The sequence below is a fragment of the Leguminivora glycinivorella genome, chromosome 12 (assembly GCF_023078275.1).
Source record: "Leguminivora glycinivorella isolate SPB_JAAS2020 chromosome 12, LegGlyc_1.1, whole genome shotgun sequence".
Classification (NCBI taxonomy): Eukaryota; Metazoa; Arthropoda; class Insecta; order Lepidoptera; family Tortricidae; genus Leguminivora; species Leguminivora glycinivorella.
Window position 1 is genome coordinate 23,692,008 of NC_062982.1, and position 20,690 is coordinate 23,712,697.

General features: G+C 39.3%; 1 protein-coding gene across 2 annotated transcripts in view; it reads left to right on the forward strand.

Moving 5' to 3' along the window:
- Positions 1 to 20,690, forward strand: part of LOC125231653 (lysosomal alpha-glucosidase-like) — a 52,177-nt gene that overhangs the window by 23,598 nt on the left and 7,889 nt on the right. For both annotated transcript variants that reach the window (XM_048137145.1, XM_048137146.1), the window contains exons 8-18: positions 4 to 178; positions 699 to 789; positions 1,380 to 1,548; positions 2,496 to 2,565; positions 2,696 to 2,828; positions 3,978 to 4,087; positions 5,796 to 5,912; positions 6,697 to 6,896; positions 8,472 to 8,605; positions 11,671 to 11,822; positions 12,581 to 12,729. In XM_048137145.1, coding sequence (XP_047993102.1) covers positions 4 to 178; positions 699 to 789; positions 1,380 to 1,548; positions 2,496 to 2,565; positions 2,696 to 2,828; positions 3,978 to 4,087; positions 5,796 to 5,912; positions 6,697 to 6,896; positions 8,472 to 8,605; positions 11,671 to 11,822; positions 12,581 to 12,729 — 1,500 coding nt within the window. The remainder of the gene's footprint in view (positions 1 to 3; positions 179 to 698; positions 790 to 1,379; positions 1,549 to 2,495; positions 2,566 to 2,695; positions 2,829 to 3,977; positions 4,088 to 5,795; positions 5,913 to 6,696; positions 6,897 to 8,471; positions 8,606 to 11,670; positions 11,823 to 12,580; positions 12,730 to 20,690) is intronic.

Consider the following 20,690-nt stretch of genomic DNA (forward strand, 5'->3'; position numbering starts at 1 on the left):
CAGTATAAACACTCAAGACGTCGGCGGTCTCATTCTATCGGACAAATTCCTGCAACTCTCGGCCATTCTGCCCTCGTCGCAGATGTACGGCCTCGGCGAGCGGCAGTCGCGCTTCAAACTCGACATGGGCTGGAAAACGTACGCTATGTTCAACTACGACACAGCGCCTACTGAGAATGTAAGTTCTGAACACAGCAAGTAATTTTTATAACCGGCAATATTTACTTGCAATATTAACCGGCATCAATTTTACAGTTATACAGCAAGTAATTTTTATAACCGGCAATATTTACTTGGCGTTAGATGTACTAATACTGCTACAAAATAGCTTTTGTTCTGTTAGACTCCAATGAAATTGAAATTTAAGGGAAAACAGTTGTTACTGTTTTTTTAGATTTTAAAGCAATACTTATTCAACTTATTTGCTATTAACATTGATTTGACTGACAATTTTCCTTGTATGGTTTAGAGGTTAAGGAGGTGAGCACATTATCTGAATCAATTAAAAAGCCAAAATCAATTAAAAAGTGTACTATTTGAAATTGCCCTGTATTTCTATAACTTATGGACAAAAATTACTCCAATCGCCCGATCAACTGGACCAGCTCGCGACGTCACCGCTGCTGGTTATAAAAATTACATTGTGTATATCAAGCTGTGTTGTTATTTATTTATGTTTAACCACAATATTGTTACAGACGAACCTTTACGGGACGCACCCGTTTTATTTGAACCTGGAGCCCAGCGGAAACAGTCACGGCATGCTTCTGCTAAACACTTACGCCATGGGTAAATATACAAATGACAATATTTCTTTTTTTTATACCAGGGGCCCATTTCTCGAAAGGTACAAGCCTTGTATTACAAGTGCGCGACCTGTCAAATCGTATGGGTTGTCATGGAAACACACTTGTAATACAAGGCTTGTAACTTTCGAGAAACGGCCCCCTGATATCTAATGATCTACATACAAATTGTATGTGTTTATAATTTAATACGGTCCTAGAGTTCATATCAGAATATCGATTTTTTTTAACGCATGTAGTGTACGCAAATTCCTAGAATAGGTCCAGTAAATAACAATGCCTTACAAGTAGTTGAATTTTGAAAAGGTGGCAGCAAGTTCCAGCATTCACATGTAGCGTAGCGAAAACTGCCTTTCAGATATTGCCGGATAAATGGTGCCATATATACCTGTCATCTAGAGGTTTCTACGATATTTATAAATGCACTACTGGTGGCGGCAAATCGTTCCGGCATTTAGATGTAACGTAGCGAAAACTGTATTGTCGTAATGGAAAAGTGATGCCATGATGATGTCAGATATCCATCATATAAGTATATACAATTTATAAGTGAAATACCTTGTTCTCTTGTAGACGTGATCCTGCAGCCGGCACCGGGTATAACGTACCGCACCACTGGCGGGTCGCTGTCGTTGTTCCTGTTCGCGGGCCCGGCGCCCGCGGCGGCCGCGGCGCAGTACTCGCGGCTGCTCGGCCGCCCCGCCATGCCGCCCTACTGGGCGCTGGGCTTCCATCTCTGCAAGTCAGTACTTAATCTACGGTTGTACTCATCGTTATTATATCGCTGTTTCTGCGTCATGTTTAGCTGACGCATGAATTCCTATATGCCTGAAGAGGGCCCTCCAAATTGGCCCGAAACATGTCGTAGCAATAACGATATGTGTCACGAAACTTTAACGTCTTTAACAGAAACTCTCCAAAATATGGAAATCTTCAGCAAAGAAAAATTCTGAAACTTTACTCATTTTTGTACGGAAATTGAAACTTTCCATTTCATAGATTTTATTTTCCTATATTTCTTGTGAAACTTTTATGACATTTCCAAGGACCTTTTAGGTTTTTGGAAAGTTTTCGTATCTAACCTATCGGTATATTTTTAAGGCATACGAAAGATACCAGTCTAAAAGTACACCCTGTGGTAATGGAAATGTAGAACGGTTAAGTATTACAATTCTTGTGTGTCGTATTACTCCAGGTATTGTCTTGGTTGATTATATTCATTTATTGTTCTTTAAGAACCGTTTCGTTTCATTTTGATCTTGTCTCCCATTCTTCAGTCGTCACTTCTACACAAGTAACTACAAAAAAAAAAATGATAAAAACCCCGACATAGAAGACCGATTTTCATGAATCATGGCTAAGAACACTCCCGAGTAACTCAGCTTTCAAACAAAAAAAACTAAATCTAAATCGGTGCATCCGTTCGGGAGCTACGATGCCACAGACAGACAAGTAAAACTTATAACACCCCGTCGGGGGTTAAAAATATTTAAAAAACGGATCGAACGGTATTAACATTTTCGGAAAGGGGGTAAAACTCCAGTAACTTTAAGAGTCCGTCAAAGTCAAATAGTGGGAAAACGTCAAATTGGCGGTTTCCGCGTCCGTTTTTGGGCTTGCTATAGCTTTGGGGAGGCTAGATATACGAAACGATAGAATTTAGCGTTATATTATAATAATTTCTTTCAGATTCGATTACGGCAGCTTAAACGTGACTCGAGACGTATGGCAGAAAAATAGGGATGCTGGCATTCCTTTTGTAAGTTACATACTATAATATAAATTTACCTTTCTGTTAAAGCGTTCCATCATATTAATATTCCCCTTTCGAAATTATCCGAGCATTTCTGCTATTCGAAATTACCTTAATGCACCTTATATGTTACCAGGATGTGCAATGGAACGACCTAGACTATATGAACAACTCGAACGACTTTACGTACGACAAGGTGAAATACGCGGGTCTGCCGGAGTTCGTTGACGAACTGCATAAAGACGGGATGCACTACGTCGTGCTTATTGGTGAGTTATATTTATATCACAATAGCCAGAATCTCCTAAAACCTTAGCATAGACCTCATTTGAGAAATTCATAAACCTATACTATTCAGTAAATATGTATAGTTTCGACAAAGTTTGAGGTAGGTTATGTCGGATATAGTTTGCACATGATACTTGATGTAGTTTTCATGTGACGCTATTTTATAACTACGCATTTGATGAGGTTCATAGCGCAAGAAAAAAAAAATGATTTTTACTTCTAATTAGTATTTTTAGAAACTCATTTTAAGTGCCAGCTTTATGAATAACATTTGCTTTTTTGTGTGAAAATACCCCCAAAAAACCGAAAAAAATAATTACAGAAAACATTTTTTTTGTTGGCATGCTTAAATTCATATATGTAACATTTTTTCTTTCTTTTCGCCTGAGAAATACATGGTTAAAATCATTCGGATTTCTCATGTAAAACCGTGTACAAATCGTTGAATGAGTGCCTGCAACACAAGCCTCCTTGAGCTTACTATGGGCAGGGGCGGCTCACTCCGCGCTTCTATCGCCGCGCTACAAGTACATCCTGGCGGCCGCGAGTTCGCGGCCAACTCAGGGGTGGCGCACATTCTCACGGAATGCACGTTCGCACTTTCTATTGTTACTTTACGTCGCGAGTTTTTTTAAGGTTCATATGCGGTGTCCGCGTGTGGAATGGCTAATAATACTTAGTTAAATAGACATCATGAATAAAATAAGTACCATAGGACATTCTTACACAGATCTACTACTGATGATTATCCCACGGAAAAGTTCAATAAGGCTTGCAATGTTGGAACTTGAAGAACAAAAATACATAAATACAGTATATATACCTAGAAAGTAGCCAAGACTTGAATATAATAGTATAAAATGTTATGTGAGTATTAATAAAATTCATTTTAATAAAATCTCGGCTCGTTTCTTTGTAAGAATTTTGTAGGTATATAAAAAGGCGGCATGTCGTGAACAACAAAGCAGTGGGCCTTCTGTACTTGTACTATTATATATTCTGTGCTATGGGGCCTTGTAATGTGTGCGGCGTAGCAGGCAGGTTCACTACCGACTGCGCCAGACCGGTCGTCCGTATATTAAATCCGTATATCGTATATTAAATATGTATGTATGTGTATGTGTGTACAGACCCCGGCGTGAGCGCAGGCGAGCCGCCGGGCGAGTACCCTCCCTTCGACCGCGGCGTGGAGCTCGACATCTTCATCAAGAACTCCACCCAGCAACCTTTCATCGGCAAGGTATTTACTGCTTTCAAGGATTATTTATATATGATTTACATTACATACTTCATAAGAATCTTACCTCGATTATTTTAGCGCCACCTATTAAATTAAATACCTGCCTACAAATTTATTTATTTTCAAAATGTGTATTGAGGTGATATCATGATTTTAAAATAAATAAATATGTCATTTGTTCTTATAAAAAATAAAAACACGCAAAAATGTTGGTGGAAATATGATTTAGGCCACGTTCAGACTGCGAAACAGCGCCATCTAGTTTCGAACCTAAAAGGCCGATACATTTCAGGGGTTCGCTTTTTTGTATGGGCTTTGTCAGTGCTGGTGCCGTAGCCGAATGGCATTTCTGCGACGCGAAACGAAAACGATACGCCGCGAAAGGTAGTCTAGCTCTGTCGCGCGAATACGCAAGAGCGATAGAGATAGATATCTACGAGCGTTTCGTTTCGTGAGCGTTTCGTGAGCTTTTGTGCCATTCGGCTACACACCCAGTATTAAATCGTTCTTGCTGCTTTATTTTGCTAAGGTGGAACTGAGATTGCTACCTGAATAAATACTAACACGAGATAGTATTGAGTTACGGATCTCATGATCATATCAAGTACAAATGAGAAATAACATGAGCAACTGAGCAGGACTAACAGTGAGTGAGTGTGCAGGGCAGTGTCGCGCGCATTCATTAATCGATTACCATGCGAAGTGAAATAATTAGGGATGTACCGACTAGTCGCCGACTAGTCGGGAAAGCCGACTATCCGGCCACATTTGTAGTCGGCGATTAGTTGGCGACTAGTCGGCAAAAAAGGCCGATTAGTCGGCACTTCATTAGTGATAGAAAAACAGTACAAAATTAAATTACCATCTGAAAATTATGCTTGTATTATGTAACTATTCGTAATTCCTATTTTTTTGTCTAAATAACAAATATCAGTATTTATCACAGAAATAAATATCTCACCTAGGATTATCGACTTCATAGGCAGGATCACTACCCACTAAGCCAAGCCGGTTGTCAAAAATGGAAAATGTATATAAACATTGTCATGAACCTTTGAACTTGCAAAAAATGATGAAAAGCGCGTTCGAAGGACCAAAAATGAAATTCAAAATGTGAATTTAGTCGAAAATTAAGTTTTGGCCGACTAGTCGACCGACTAATCGGCCACCCAAGCGCCGACTAGTCGGTAGTCGGCCTAGTCGGCCAAATCAATAGTCGGTACATCCCTAGAAATAATCAAATTTTTTCCTAATTTTATTTCATTCGAGACCAATTTAATTCTCTACAAGTACAAACATAAGCCTGCATCACAACATCAAATTGTAAATATAAAAATTGTGACGTTATCTTGGCCTTATTGCCGATGGCGCTTGCGTCCCGTGGCGTCGTATTTGTACACGAACATCGCTCATAACGCCCTAAGCGCCATCGACAATAAGGTCCCTTTACACAGATAATGTCACAAATCTCTTTAACCGTTATGACAGCATCTGGAGTGTGAAGAAAAGACACACGACTTGTTAAAAACAACCAGCGTAACCTGACCGATTGGCACGGATTAAAAAACCCGTATACATATTTATTTTTACGCTGGTACGGACCCAGTCAAAGCGTTATAGCGTGTTCAAATATTTTTGACGACCTCGGCTGATTCGATGTCTGAAAGCTATGCCGTAGTTCTAAACTGTAGATATTCTCATTTTACAGACATGGAATAAGATATCGACAGCCTACCCCGACTTCACGCACCCTAGCGCCACCGCGTATTGGGTGGAGATGATGACCAGTTTGCACAAGGAAGTGCCGTTCGATGGAGCTTGGATTGTGAGTAACATTCCCCTCATGTTTACTTTTAGCAGACGGTGGGATATTATTCCAGCATCGTCCAGCTTATACCAAGATATCGACAGCCTACCCTGAGTTCACGCACCCTAGCGCCACCGCGTATTGGGTGGAGATGATGACCAGTTTGCACAAGGAAGTGCCTTTTGATGGAGCTTGGATTGTGAGTAACATTCCCCTCATGTTTACTTTTAGCAGACGGTGGGATATTATTCCAGCATCGTCCCGCCTATACCAAGATATCGACAGCCTACCCTGAGTTCACGCACCCTAGCGCCACCGCGTATTGGGTGGAGATGATAAGCTTGCACAAGGAAGTGCCTTTTGTTGGAGCTTGGATTGTGAGTACCATGACTTGTGTTGACTTTAAGCAAGCGGTGGAGGAAAACTATTCCAGCATCGTGCGGCCTAAAATTGGTGTAAATAAAACTTTTGGTTTCGATTAAAGTCAGTCCAAAATAAGTTGGAAACTATTTTACAAGCATCGCCCACGCAAATGCTATTTTAAACGTCAAACTTTTATGAATATCAACGTTTACTTAAGGTGCAGGGGCGGGACTATCAAAACGGTTGCTAATTTAGATATTTTGGCCTGACTCTAAATCTGCTGAAAAGTGTATTTTCGGTAATATTGAGCAATGTTTTAAAAATCATGTTCAATTGTTTAATGACTTTAATGTTAACGTTTTATTGCAAAATTAAATGTTCTAGACATTATTATAATCTAGGTTAATTCTGCTATTACTATTCCGAATATTTTGTACAGGATATGAATGAGCCATCTAACATGCTATCGGGCCCCCTCCACGGCTCCTGCGCCCCAGAGGACCTTCCATACAAGCCCCATACATCAGGAGCCGACGGTCTGCGCTCAAAAACCATTTGTATGGACGCGCAGCACTACGCCGGGACACACAGAGACTGGCACAATTTGTACTCGCTCACTGAAGCCATCGCTACGGACTTGTGAGTAGCCATACACACCCATACAAGCCCCATACTTCAGGATCTGACGGTCTCCGCTCCAAGACTATTTGTACAGACGCAAAGCACCCATACAGATTGGCACAACTTTTTACTCGCTAACATCGACAAAGTAATTGAATACCAATTTTAACTTGATACCCAAAGCTAGCTGGTAGAATAGGCAAGACGACAAAAAAAAATCTAGTCCGTCAGTTAGATTATCAAAAAAATTTGGACACTTATTTTTTCTTCTTTTCACGACGGTACAGTGCGTTGAAGTTTCGCGTGACGTCACGCCTAGGTACAATTTTTACTTAAGTTTGATGCTCTGTGTCTTTGTATTTTTTCAGTAATTAGGTAAGGCGAATAATATGTGTTTACCTCATCGTAGCTCCCGAGCGGATGAACCGATTTAGATTTTTTTTTTTTGAAAGCTGAGTTGTTACACTCCCGGTTCTTAGCCATGTTTCCTGAAAATCGGTCCACTATGTCGGAGGTTTTTTAAAAATTTTGAATCATAAATGCGAAATAAATAAATGTAAGCAGTATAACGAAATTTGTATGGACGCAGATTACAACGAAACTTGTGTGGACGCAAATTTATTTGGCAGTTCACTAGGACTCTTTAAATGTACCGTATTCTCTATTAAAATAAAAAATAATTAGTACCTATATTAAAAGTATTCAGACTGTACTTCTATTTTACAGTGAAACCTGGTTAAGTGGGACCTGGACAAGTGAGAAACCTCTTTAGTTGGGACCCAAAGTGTGGTCCCGACACTTTCGCACCGATTTACCTCTATTAGTGAGACCAAACAGACCTCTATAAGTGAGATTAGCCTTTTCGATTTTATAGTCACATTTCCCTCTATTAGTGAGATAGAGTGTGTATTTTACCTCTGTTACTGAGACTATATTTGAAATGTATATAAACTTAATTGTTTGTTAAGAATTTTATAAAAATTTACCTCTGTGTCTGAGACACAGTCAATCTATGACCTCTATAACTTGGACTTCATTGAAAATCTACTTCCATATTTTTAATCATTCTTAGCCTATCTTTAAATTACGCGATTGATCCTTTTTGTGTTCAGATGAGTTTAAGGTTTTTCTTGGTTATTTTAAGTAATTAAAACTAAAGTCTCGATAATTTACATAAAAATATTTAAAAGAAAATATTTTCATAATATACCTATAAAAGTTTTAAGACACAATGACGTTAGAGTCTTATATTTTATTTAAATACAAGGCTTATTTACCTTTTCTTTTAAGTAGTATGTAACTAATAACAACTTTATGCAAAACACCTTATTTATCACCTCTATAACTGGCATACCCTCTATTCTGGCCTCTATTAGTGATACCCTCTGTAAATGAGACAAACATTTTATTATGTCTGTCTAACTGAGACCCTGAATAAGTGGAATACCTCTTTAAGTGAGATAAATTTTGTCGTCCCTTGAAGTCTCACTTATCCAGGTTTCACTGTATAGCTAAGTTTACATATGTATACTGTATGGCTGTTTGTTCTTGAATAAATAAATAAAAAAATTGATGGATCATAATCTCTTCCAGCGCGCTGACAGAGATTCGCGGCAAGCGCCCCTTCATCATCTCCCGCTCGACGTTCGCGGGCTCCGGCCGCTACGCCGGCCACTGGAGCGGGGACGTGTTCAGCGAGTGGCACGACATGGCTATGTCCATACCTGGTATATATGTACACTTTCCTCCCTTGTGACACAAAGTACTAGATTCGCGGCAAGCGTTCCTTCATCATCTCCCACTCGACGTTCGCCGGCCACTGGAGCGGGGACGTGTTCAGCGAGTGGCACGACATGGCTATGTCCATACCTGGTATATATGTACACTTTGCTCCCTTGTGACACAAAGTACTAGATTCGCGGCAAGCGTCCCTTCATCATCTCCCACTCGACGTTCGCCGGCCACTGGAGCGGGGACGTGTTCAGCGAGTGGCACGACATGGCTATGTCCATACCTGGTATATATGTACACTTTGCTCCCTTGTGACACAAAGTACTAGATTCGCGGCAAGCGTCCCTTCATCATCTCCCACTCGACGTTCGCCGGCCACTGGAGCGGGGACGTGTTCAGCGAGTGGCACGACATGGCTATGTCCATACCTGGTATATATGTACACTTTCCTCCCTTGTGACACAAAGTACTAGATTCGCGGCAAGCGTCCCTTCATCATCTCCACTGCCACTGGAGCGGGGACGTGTCCAGCTAGTGGCACTTAGTAGGGCAGGGGGCATATATTTACCACCATAGTTTAGACTTTAAAATGAAAAATGGAAAAGCAACGGGCCCTGACGAAATACCATCAGACCTCCTAAAAATGACTGGAAGCGCAGGTTTGTCATGGTTAACTAATCTTTTCAATCTTGTGCTTACTCACGGAAGAATGCCTGATGGCTGGAGACAAAGTAATCTGGTTCCGTTCTATAAGGGTAAGGGGGATGTGGCTGAATGTGGAAATTATCGTGCTATTAAGCTAACCTCACATGTGTTAAAAATCTGGGAGAGCGTAATTGCTAGACGATTATTAAAACTGACTACAGTTACACCAAATCAATGCGGCTTCACCAGCGGAGTAGGCACGATAGACGCTATCCATACTGTTCGAATTCTTCTTGAAAAATACAAGGGGCTAAAAAAGGACCTCCATCTAGTCTTTATAGATCTCGAAAAGGCGTTCGATCGTGTCCCAAGGGAGCTAATGTGGCAAGCATTACGAGCACAACTAGTTCCTGAAAACTACATCAGAATTCTCAAGGACATGTACTACAGTATCAGGACCAGAATTCTCTGCCCTGCTGGAACTGGCACGGAATTTGAAGTGAATGTCGGGGTCCATCAAGGTTCTACTCTTAGCCCGCTCCTCTTTAACATAGTCATGAACTATGTCACTGAAGACCTCCAAAAACCTGCTCCCTGGTCTCTTTTATATGCTGATGACATAGTTCTGATAGCGGAAACATTGCCAGAAATTCAAACTGACTTAACGGCATGGTGCACAGCACTGGAGCGCAGAGGGCTACGAGTAAGCCGAAGCAAAACCGAATATATGTACTGCAACTTTTCGGGAAAAGTAAAACCTACCAACGCGATGCAGCAACCACACCTTGACCACACTCCACTAAAGCAAGTTGATCACTTTAAGTATCTAGGATCTGTCCTAACATCTACAGCCTCTATTGACAAAGATATAGAAAACCGCAAAACGACTGCTTGGTTAAAGTGGAGATCTTTAACAGGAGTTCTCTGTGACGTGAAGATGCCTATAGAAGTCAAAGGAAACATATATAAGAGAGCAGTAAGACCGGCTTTAATGTATGGATCCGAATGCTGGGCCACGCGAAAATCTGACGAACAAAAACTCCATGTCACAGAAATGAAGATGCTAAGGTGGTCTGGCGGGGTAACGCTCAAAGATAGAGTCAGGAACGAATACATAAGGGGAACATTTAAAGTAGCGTGTATCACTGACAAACTCCAGGAGAATCGCCTACGGTGGTACGGTCATGTCATGAGGCGAAACAAAGAGCACATGACAAGGGTCGTTATGGAAATCGAAGAACCAAAAAGAGGGCCAGGTCGCCGACCGACGACCTGGATGGGCACCATTTCCAAGGACATGAAGACGACGGACTTGAAACCCGAAACTGCACAAAAACGCCCAGAATGGCGTCTTAGGACTAGGAGGGCCGACCCCAAGAGACATGGGAAATAGGCTCAGGAAAAGAAGAAGAAGAAGAAGATAGTTTAGACTTTATTTGACAATTTGTCAGATTTCAAATTTGACTAATTTCCGAAATTCTTCCGTCCTGTTAAGGGTTAAAATACTGTGTTAGTTATTTTATGTCTACGCACTCATCTTGTTATATTTTATTTTATTTTAATACTTATATGTTTAATGTAACACTCTATAGACTATCAACATTTTCATTTTATTCTGCGTGGTCGCGGTTCTAATAAATAATATTGAAAAATATCATACTATTTATAGGTATTTTACGAATAATAGGGAACTTGACTGTTCTTAAAATAAAATATTTATACCATGCACGAAATAAAGCATCAGATAATTATAAGAAAAACATGGACAGAAGTAATTTTTAAATCCAATTTATATTTAATAAGTCAGGTAGAAATATATTATTATTAAATAAATTATTTCGTAGGCCACGTCTTTGCCTTTGGCTAGTCTGTGGCCAAGAGTAAGCCCATTTATAATAAAAAAAAAGTAATTGAATTGACCATGACGTCACTCAATTCGAATATTTCGAATACATATTAATTCCTTATTAGCAAGCCGTTCAAATTCGTTTTGACAGTTTTTAAAAAGAAGCTGATTTGACTAGGAGGCAAGTAGCCTATTATAAAACTGTAGTACATCCATATCCATAGACCTGCCTGGTAAATAATGCGTCATCTAAGGGACATAAATAGTTTTTTTAATTCTGCTGTACGATATAGAGCCATGCTCGTTTAACAAATTAACAGTGTTCATAGAAAACTATTCGACTTTGTGAGTCGGTTTAGTCGGTTATAATATAAGGGCATTCCAGACAGGACGTAAATTACGTAACCAAATCGTAAACGATGTAAACGTACGTAAATACCTTGTACCAAAAGGTTTTTTTAATCAAATTAAGATCAATACTAGTGCGAAGAACAGATAAATAAATAAGAAAACAAACAATTTTTTTTTCTATTTTGTTGTTCCGAATATTGATTTAATTTCATTTTGCAGAAATCCTAAGCTTCAGCCTGTTCGGTATACCGATGATGGGCGCCGACATTTGCGGGTTCAACGGCGACACTACAGTGGAGCTGTGCAAGCGGTGGATGCAACTAGGGGCCTTCTATCCCTTCTCACGGAACCACAACTCTGACCGGTCCATCGTGAGTAACAATAAACATATGTAATTATGTATGTACATATCAAGGAAGTACATAACATAATATGTGTGCGTATGGACCCGGCTAATGTACGATATATGAAGTTCAAGCACCAATTCAAGTTTTCATATCATTCGAAATTTACCAGCCCATTTTCCCCAATAAAGTCTAGGTAATTGTTAAATTTTAAAGGTCAAATGACAGTAGCTTTCGTAAAAACTATTAGCTGCCCTGTCTGTACTGGGGTAAGCAAAATGTAGAGCGAGAGGAAATTTATACTGAAGTCTTTATTAAGTTGAAATTGCAAGAAAAAGCGTAGGAACATGGGCATTTTCAGAATTTGGGACCCCCCAATTTAGCGAAAGTTGTTAACAAAAATTAACTTGTTGTTAGTTTTGTGACGATAATTAAGAATTAAATTTCAATAAAAATATTGTTTTTGTGTTAATTATACATAAAGTTTAAGCGATAATCTACATTCGGAATGTGAAAAAAGTAAATTTTTAGACAGATTGAGCTTAATTGTCGTCACAAAACTGACAGCGAGTAAATTTTTGTTAACAACTTTTGCTAATTGGGGGGACCCAAATTCTGAAAATGCCCACATCCATCTTAAAGCCTGGCAACGCACCTCTAACACTTCTGGTGTTTCGGGTGTCCATGGGCGGCAGTGATCATTTACCATCAGGCGACCTGTCTCCTCGTTAGCGACTGCTATCGCATAAAAAAAAACAGATTTTTCAGCATCCTTTTATTTCCAGCCTCAAGACCCAGTGAGCCTGGGCCCCGAGGTGGTGGCGGCGAGCAGGCAGGCGCTGCGCACGCGCTACCGGCTGCTGCCCTACTACTACACCATGTTCTGGCGCGCGCACGTCGCCGGGGAGACCGTGGCCAGGCCTCTGTTCTTCGAGTGAGTACATACTCCCTTTTATACATATGTACATCTACACAGACAAGTAGGTAAATTGAATACATGTACATACCTAAAATAAAAAAGACATTTTGACAGTACAGTCATTATCATTATTTAGTTATTATCATTTCTCGTCGGAGCAACTTCTCTCATTATACAAGGCGCAGGTTCGCTCGTGTATGGAATACTGCTGCCATTTGTGGGACGGCTCTGCCAACTACCAGTTGGCAGCCTTGGACTCAATGGAACGTCGAGCTCGAAGACTCATTGGCGACGTTCCGGCAGGCGAGGCAGGATTACGTAGCCTCGAGCATCGCCGTCGAGTTGCGTCCTTGTCCGTCTTCTACCGGATACATTCTGGAGAGTGTGCACAGGAACCTGGTTCCTCCTTCCCCGTTCCATCACCGGACAACCAGGTTCGGGGAGCGGTTTCACCCTTACGTTGTCGACCTGCCTTTCATTCGCACGAAGAGGTTTGCCTCTTCTTTCCTAATGCGAACTGCTAAGGAATGGAACATGCTCCCCTCATCTGTATTCCCGGGCAATACAATCTGGGTGTATTCAAGTCTAGAGTGAATAGGCTATAACTGAACCAGTGAGTTACAACTTCGGCGTTGTCGTCACTTTCCATCAGGTACGACTAAGGCCAATCACTGGCCAGTTTATAATAAAAAAAAAATTCATGTGGCATCACCGAATGGGCCCTACGAAGACTGGCGCTAGGTTTTACCTGTTTTACCTTATGCTAGCCCATTTTGTGATGCGCACTCAATATTTCTCTTTGTTTCTCTGTATACGATTAGATTAAGTAGATATACATTTTATTTTTAGTTGTGACATTTAGAGTCATTTGCACCTCTAAAGTAATTTTAGACTTTTTTTTTTGTATTTGTACTTTTTATATTAAAATTTAGTGTAGTTCTTGGTTGTAATTCGACATTTAGAGACCTTCTACATCTCTAATTAATTGTATAGAGTTAACTTTAGTTAGAACTTAGAATTAGTATATAATAGTATCAATTGTAATTTCAACTCAATTTTAAATATTTTTTTAAATACCTATGTACATGTGACGTGTAAAAGTGCCCCTGTGGCCTATTTGCTGAATAAATTATTTTGATTTTGATTTTGATACATATGTCCGTACATGTTCGTGAATGTGTGAAATAAATATATTTTATCTTATAATCTTATACTTTTAAACGAGCAATTCTTGTATATTTATTTATTTATTTATATATACCGACGATCTCGGAAACCGCTCTAACGATTTCGCTAAAATTTGTTATGTGGGGGTTTTCGGGGGTGAAAAATCGATCTGGCGATGTGGTGTACGGACCCCGCCTGCAGCAGAAAACTCGTAGGTTAATACAAAGAGTTCAGAACGCTTGTTATCGATACTGCTACACAATTCCTCCAAGGAGCCATATCACGCCATACTTAAACAAATATTCTACTCTAAACATGACATCACGTAGACATTTGCACCTTGCTTGTCTTCTCTTCAGTGTTATAAATTGCAAGTCACCTGAATATTTGTACTCTAAAATAAATCAATCTTCTTTTCACCATCGACACGGCACTAGATCTACTCGACGCTGCATCTTAGAATCACATCCTCATAGGACGATTGCCTTTACAGGTTGTTTTCGATATCTTGCGACCAAGTGCTGGAATGATATCCCCCCGCCTTTAAGAGACCTAAAATCCAAAAAATCATTTAAGATTCGATTTAAAAATATTCTCCTCAAGAAGCAAACAAATGGGATCCCATTCGGGTACTTGGTTGCAGATTTCAGAATATAATCTGGTGGGAACAGTAGTCAAACTAGGCTTACATACTTGCGATTTTAACATTAACACTATCCAGAAAACATCACACGATATGCACATAAGATAACATTCACACTATACACTTTACACTTGTTTCCATTTTAAGACCCCTTACTCCTTAGAGCGCTCATCAATTTCACGAAACGGCCATCGATAGATGGCGTTGGCGCTCGGTACGCGAGCACCGGCAACTCAACGCGCGTTTCAACGCAGACACGAATAATCTTGATAGTTTTGAATTAAATTGCTAATAACATAATTTTAAATTTTATATGGGGACTCTTTATTTAATCTGATTTAATTTCATATTCATGGTATGGTAGTAGTAAATAAGGTATATGAATGTAGTAAAAGTATAGTATTAGTCTACATGTACATATATAAATTCAGGTTTCCTAATTGATTGATTCAACAACCAACACCGCTGAGCCGAAACTACAAAAGCTAGAAAGTCGAAATTTGTATAGATTGCATTAACAAAATTTCGAAGAGATAAGAATAGATTATGAAAATTTACACCCCTAGTAGAGGGAAAAAGGGGGTGAAAGTTTGTAGCGGGATCAATTTGTTTTTTTTTTATTAGGAAAATTTTAGTTATGAACTTGAAATTAGAGAATAGTTTAATAGTGATTTCTGTTTTTTAGGGTTCCGTAGTCAACTAGGAACTCTTATAGTTTCGCCATGTCTGTCTGTCCATCCGTCCGTCCGTCCGTCCGTCCGTCCGTCCGTCCGTCCGTCCGCGGATAATCTCAGTAACCGTAAGCACTAGAAAGCTGAAATTTAGTAACAATATGTATATCAATCACGTCAACAAAGTGCAAAAATGAAAAATGGAAAAAAATGTTTTATTAGTGTAAAGTGTGATATATTTTTGGATAGGTATTTAAAAATGAATAAGGGTTTACTAAGATCGTTTTTTGATAATATTAATATTTTCGGAAATTATCACAGTTATACTGACTTTCGTATTTTTATAAGAACAGCATGCACTTACGTCCAGAACAGTGACATTTGGTGCATTGGAACTGCTCATGATGTGTCACTTTTTAACCGTCGCCTCAAATCTGAGAGATTTGAGGCGAGGTTCTCAATTCGTCTGTATGTTTATTTATTTTTTTCATTTTTTTATGTTTGTTCCTCGATATCTCCGTTGTTACTGGACCGATTAAAAAAAAATTGAATGTATATGAATACAGATTGGTCCCATTTTTCTCAGAACCCAGTTCTGATGATGGGATCCTGGAGTAATCGAGGAACTCCTCGAATCTGAAAGGCATACGTATGGTGATTTTTGTGTTTTTAAAGGAACAGCATGCATTTAGGTACGGAACAGTGACATTTGGTGCAGTGGAACTGCTGATGATGGCCAGAACGGAACTTCTCAAATCTGAACGGCACGCTTATAGTGACTTTGGTATTTTTATAAGAACAGCATGCACTTTCGTCCAGAACAGTGACATTTGGTGCAGTGGAACTGCTGATGATGGTCAGATCAGAACCGATCTTCTCAAATCTGAACGGAACACTTATAGTGACTTTGGTATTCTTATAAGAACATCATGCACTTACGTCTAGTCCAGAACAGTGATATTTGGTGCAGTGGAACTGCTGATGATGGTCAGAACACTCAGAACCAAACTCTTCAAATCTGAACGGCACGCTTATAGTGACTTTGGTATTTTTATAAGAACAGCATGCACTTACGTCCGGAACAGTGACATTTGGTGCAGTGGAACTGCTGATGATGGTCAGAACCGAACTCCTCAAATCTGAACGGCACACTCATAGTGACTTTGGTATTTTTGTAAGAAAAGCATGCATTTAAGTTCAGAACAGTGACATTTATTTAGTTATGTTTGTTAAGCATAATTATTGAGTTTTCAAGTCAAAGTTTGTCAAGCTTCGATTTCTTATAATCGGATTCATGAGGAATTGAGAAACTCCTCAAACCTTAGCGTTATACGTATATTGATTTGTGTTGCCATCAAATAATTAAAGCATTAAAAACAGTTTTAAAAAATACCTACACATTTCTACATAATCCAACATTCGCAAGTAGCTTTCACCACAACCCGAAAGGCGGCGGTTTTTTTTTTTCTTAAAAAATATTAAACGTTTTTTTATGGGATAGGAGGCAAACGAGCAGATAGGCTGCCTGATGGTAAGCGATCACTGCCGCCCATGGACACCAGAAGCACCAGAAGTGTTGGAGGTGCGTTGCCGGCCTTTAAGATGGATGTACGCTCTTTTCTTGAAGGTTTGATGGTCGCATTGGTCCGGAAATACCGCTGGCGACAATTCATTCCACAGTTTAACTGTGCATGACGTGACCAAATTTGCAAAACGTTGCGTCTTAGAAACATTTTAAAGGGTGAAAATCAAAATATGTACACCGTGTCCAATAAGTTTGAATACAGCACAAATAGCCAATAAAACAAAATGAACAAATAGTTACTACATTATTATTATATTTTATGAATGGCACTCTTATTTACTACATTCACAACAAATGTTTTGGAATAACTCCAGCATTAACTTGTTTACCAGCCTCAAACGCTTCTCAAACGGATCACACGCGGCACGCACCGTTTTCTTCACATTTCATCCCAAATACTCTCAATAATCTTTTTGAAATGATCCAGGTTTATGATTTTATAAAAATTTAGTCTTCAAAGCATGTATGACCATACAAAGTAGTCTAATACGCCTAAACCTGGAGGCCTGGGTGGCCACTCATGTTTCGGATAAAAAACTGCCAAATTAGTCTGAAACTACGCTAGAATACCATTTGCCGAATGTGCTGGAGGTGCGTCTTGTTGGGACACATGATACTCATTCCCAAGCATCCTTTTTAACTTTAAGGCATTTTTTTCTCCAAAACCTTGGTTTTAAAGAAAAAAAACGTTGATTTTAACGCTTTTATCTGTAAGTACTGAAGGTAGTTTACCTCGCTTACATACTGCATCCCACACCTGGGCCGATGGTGAGCTCTGGAACCTAGGCACATTTTTCTAGTTGCCCGGAACGTTATCTATCCTCGGTACCCACAATAGTTTATTTTGGACACGTAGCGTCTGTTTTATCACATACAGATTCTGCTTATAAAAAATAACTCGTCACCTGCGTGCCGAGCAAGTATTTTGTTGGCACTTTACCTCTTTGTTTTTCTTAGACACTTCGGAAATTTCATGAACTTTGTGCTTGTATTTTATTAAAAGGAATATACTCTTCAGTTTAAATAAGAATTTGATGGCCTGTGATCCCTATATCTTTAGAACTGAGGTAAAATGTGAGTATTCGGACTTATTGGACACGGTGTACATGTTCGTTCTAAAAGTAGCTGATCAAGCATCGTCGGTTTGGAAAGCCTGCGGTAAAATTTTTGCTCATTACTATACATATTCGATTTAAAGGGTTTTGAGATTTAGGAAATAAAACAACGCTTCATTAGATTTAATTTAATAACATTATGTAATTATAATCTCAATGTAAGTGCAAGCAGTCTTATTTACAATAAACTTAAAAGCGGAAACAAATATATGCAGAAAGAAAAAAAGAAGCTGTCAATACTGAATCCCCTATGGTGGCTATGTATGAATAGCACAGAAAAGTATTAAAATAAAATAAAAACCGGCCAAAAGCGTCTCGGGCCACGCTCAGTGTAGGGTTCCGTAGTTTTCCGTATTTTTCTCAAAAACTGACCTATAAAGTTCAAAACAAATTTTCAAAGAAAGTCTTTGTAAAGTTCTACTTTTGTGATTTTTTAATATTTTTAAACATATGGTTCAAAAGTTATAGCGATTATTTCCGAAAATATGAAAATTATCAAAAATCGATCTTAGTAAAACCTAATTCATTTTTAAATACCTATCTAACAATATATCACACGTTGGGGTTGAAATGAAAAAAAATATCTGCCCCCTCTTTACATGTAGGGGTACCCTAATAAAACATTTATTATTATTAATTAACGACCTTCCACATATTTATAATGAGCCCAAACATGATGGGGTTATGATGAGGAGAATAGCAGTTCTGTTGACCACCTCCTGACTCCATCATGAGAACTTGGACCTCGTCTAGTTCGATGGTGCTCGTCAGCCCAAATCTAATGAGCCCGAACATGATGGGATTATGATGAGGAGAATAGCAGTTCTGTTGACCACCTCCTGACTCCATCATGAGACCTTGGACCTCATCTAGTTCGAAGGTGCTCGTCAGCCCAAATCTAATGAGCCCGAACATGATGGGGTTATGATGAGGAGAATAGCAGTTCTGTTGGCCACCTCCTGACCCCGTCATAAGACCTTGGACCTCATCTAGTTCGGTGGTGCTCGTCAGCCCAAATCTAATGAGCCCAAACATGATGGGGTTATGATGAGGAGAATAGCAGTTCTGTTGACCACCTCCTGACTCCATCATGAGACCCTGGACCTCATCTAGTTCGATGGTGCTGGTCAGCCCAAATCTAATGAGCCCAAACAGGATGGGGTTATGATGAGGAGAATAGCAGTTCTGTTGACCATCTCCTGACTCCATCATGAGACCTTGGACCTCATCTAGTTCGATGGTGCTCGTCAGCCCAAATCTAATGAGCCCGAACATGATGGGGTTATGATGAGGAGAATAGCAGTTCTGTTGGCCACCTCCTGACCCCGTCATGAGACCTTGGACCTCATCTAGTTCGATGGTGCTCGTCAGCCCAAATCTAATGAGCCCAAACATGATGGGGTTATGATGAGGAGAATAGCAGTTCTGTTGACCACCTCCTGACTCCATCATGAGACCTTGGACCTCATCTAGATCGATGGTGCTCATCAGCCCAAATCTAATGAGCCCAAACATGGTGGAGTTATGATAAGTAGAATAGCAGTTCTGTTGAACATCTCCTGCCTGAATCCATCATAATGAGAACCAGAACCTCATCCTGGTCCCAAAATATAATAATAATTCAAACTCTCAACAAACTTCACGTATAACTTAAAATCCAAAATCATATGAAAAGCATGTCGAATGCTAAAATTGCATAAGGTGTAAAAAGGATCAAGATTTGTTTAGTCGCAGTTTACGGCACTTCTCGGAACTATCGAGCTGCTTACGAAAGCTAGGTGCGCCGGACGATCAAACGCAGGTCCGTTGTCTTCGAGCGCTCGGCGCAGACTGAGCGGGCTCGCGTTAGCACAGTGTCTTTTATTCGAATTTTAGGTGTTTTAAAAACATATCTATCGACAGAAAGGTATGTCTTATATGTATGATTTTTTTCTTGTAGGTCAATAAGAAGTTCTAGTTTAGGATAATATTATTTAAGAGTTACAAAAAATGCAGGAATCGCAGGAAAAAAAATACATAATGTAAACCTCTTTTTATCGAAAAAATGGGGAGGATACGGAAGGTTATTTATCCACCATTTCAAGTAAATCTTAAAATGTCAAAGTATTAGCTAACTCGTACAGGATATAACAAATAGGATTGTGATCATTTATTACCCCAAATAACATTTTTAACAGCACAATCACGATTCTAAACGAGCTATCCCACTATGAAAATTGAAAACGTCTTCCGAAAAAACTGATTTTTCGGAAGTATAAAAAGACATATTTTAAAGTAGTACCAATTGACTTTCTAGCTTAAGATACGTACTTTTAGGAACATTATAATTTTTTTAATAATCATTTATAGTTTCTTTATAATTTTGAATGAAAAAGGTTCTATTTTGCAAAAAACGCTCGTCTTTAGGAATAAGGCCTCTTAATGTTATAGAAATCGTTATTATATAAGTAATTATTTATCTATTGTGATTGTGACCTGGGTTCCGGCAGAAAATCAGTGCTTCGGTCGAAAGAGCGAAGCGTATCACTGAGCCGCGACCCTTTTGTCCTGCTGCAACGCACACAGTTTATATTTTCTTTTTCTTTTCTCTTTTTTGTTATTGTTGTTTTTTTTTTTACTGTCTCAATTGTATTTTACTGTTCTGTCTCTTTTTTATGTTGCGCCTAATTTGTGTGTTTTAAATTGTGTATTGTATTGTGTGTGTTTGCAGTCTGCCAAATAAATGACTTATCTATCTATCTATCTATCTATCTAGCGTAGCCTTAGATCCCGGAAAACGCGAATTTTCGAGTTTT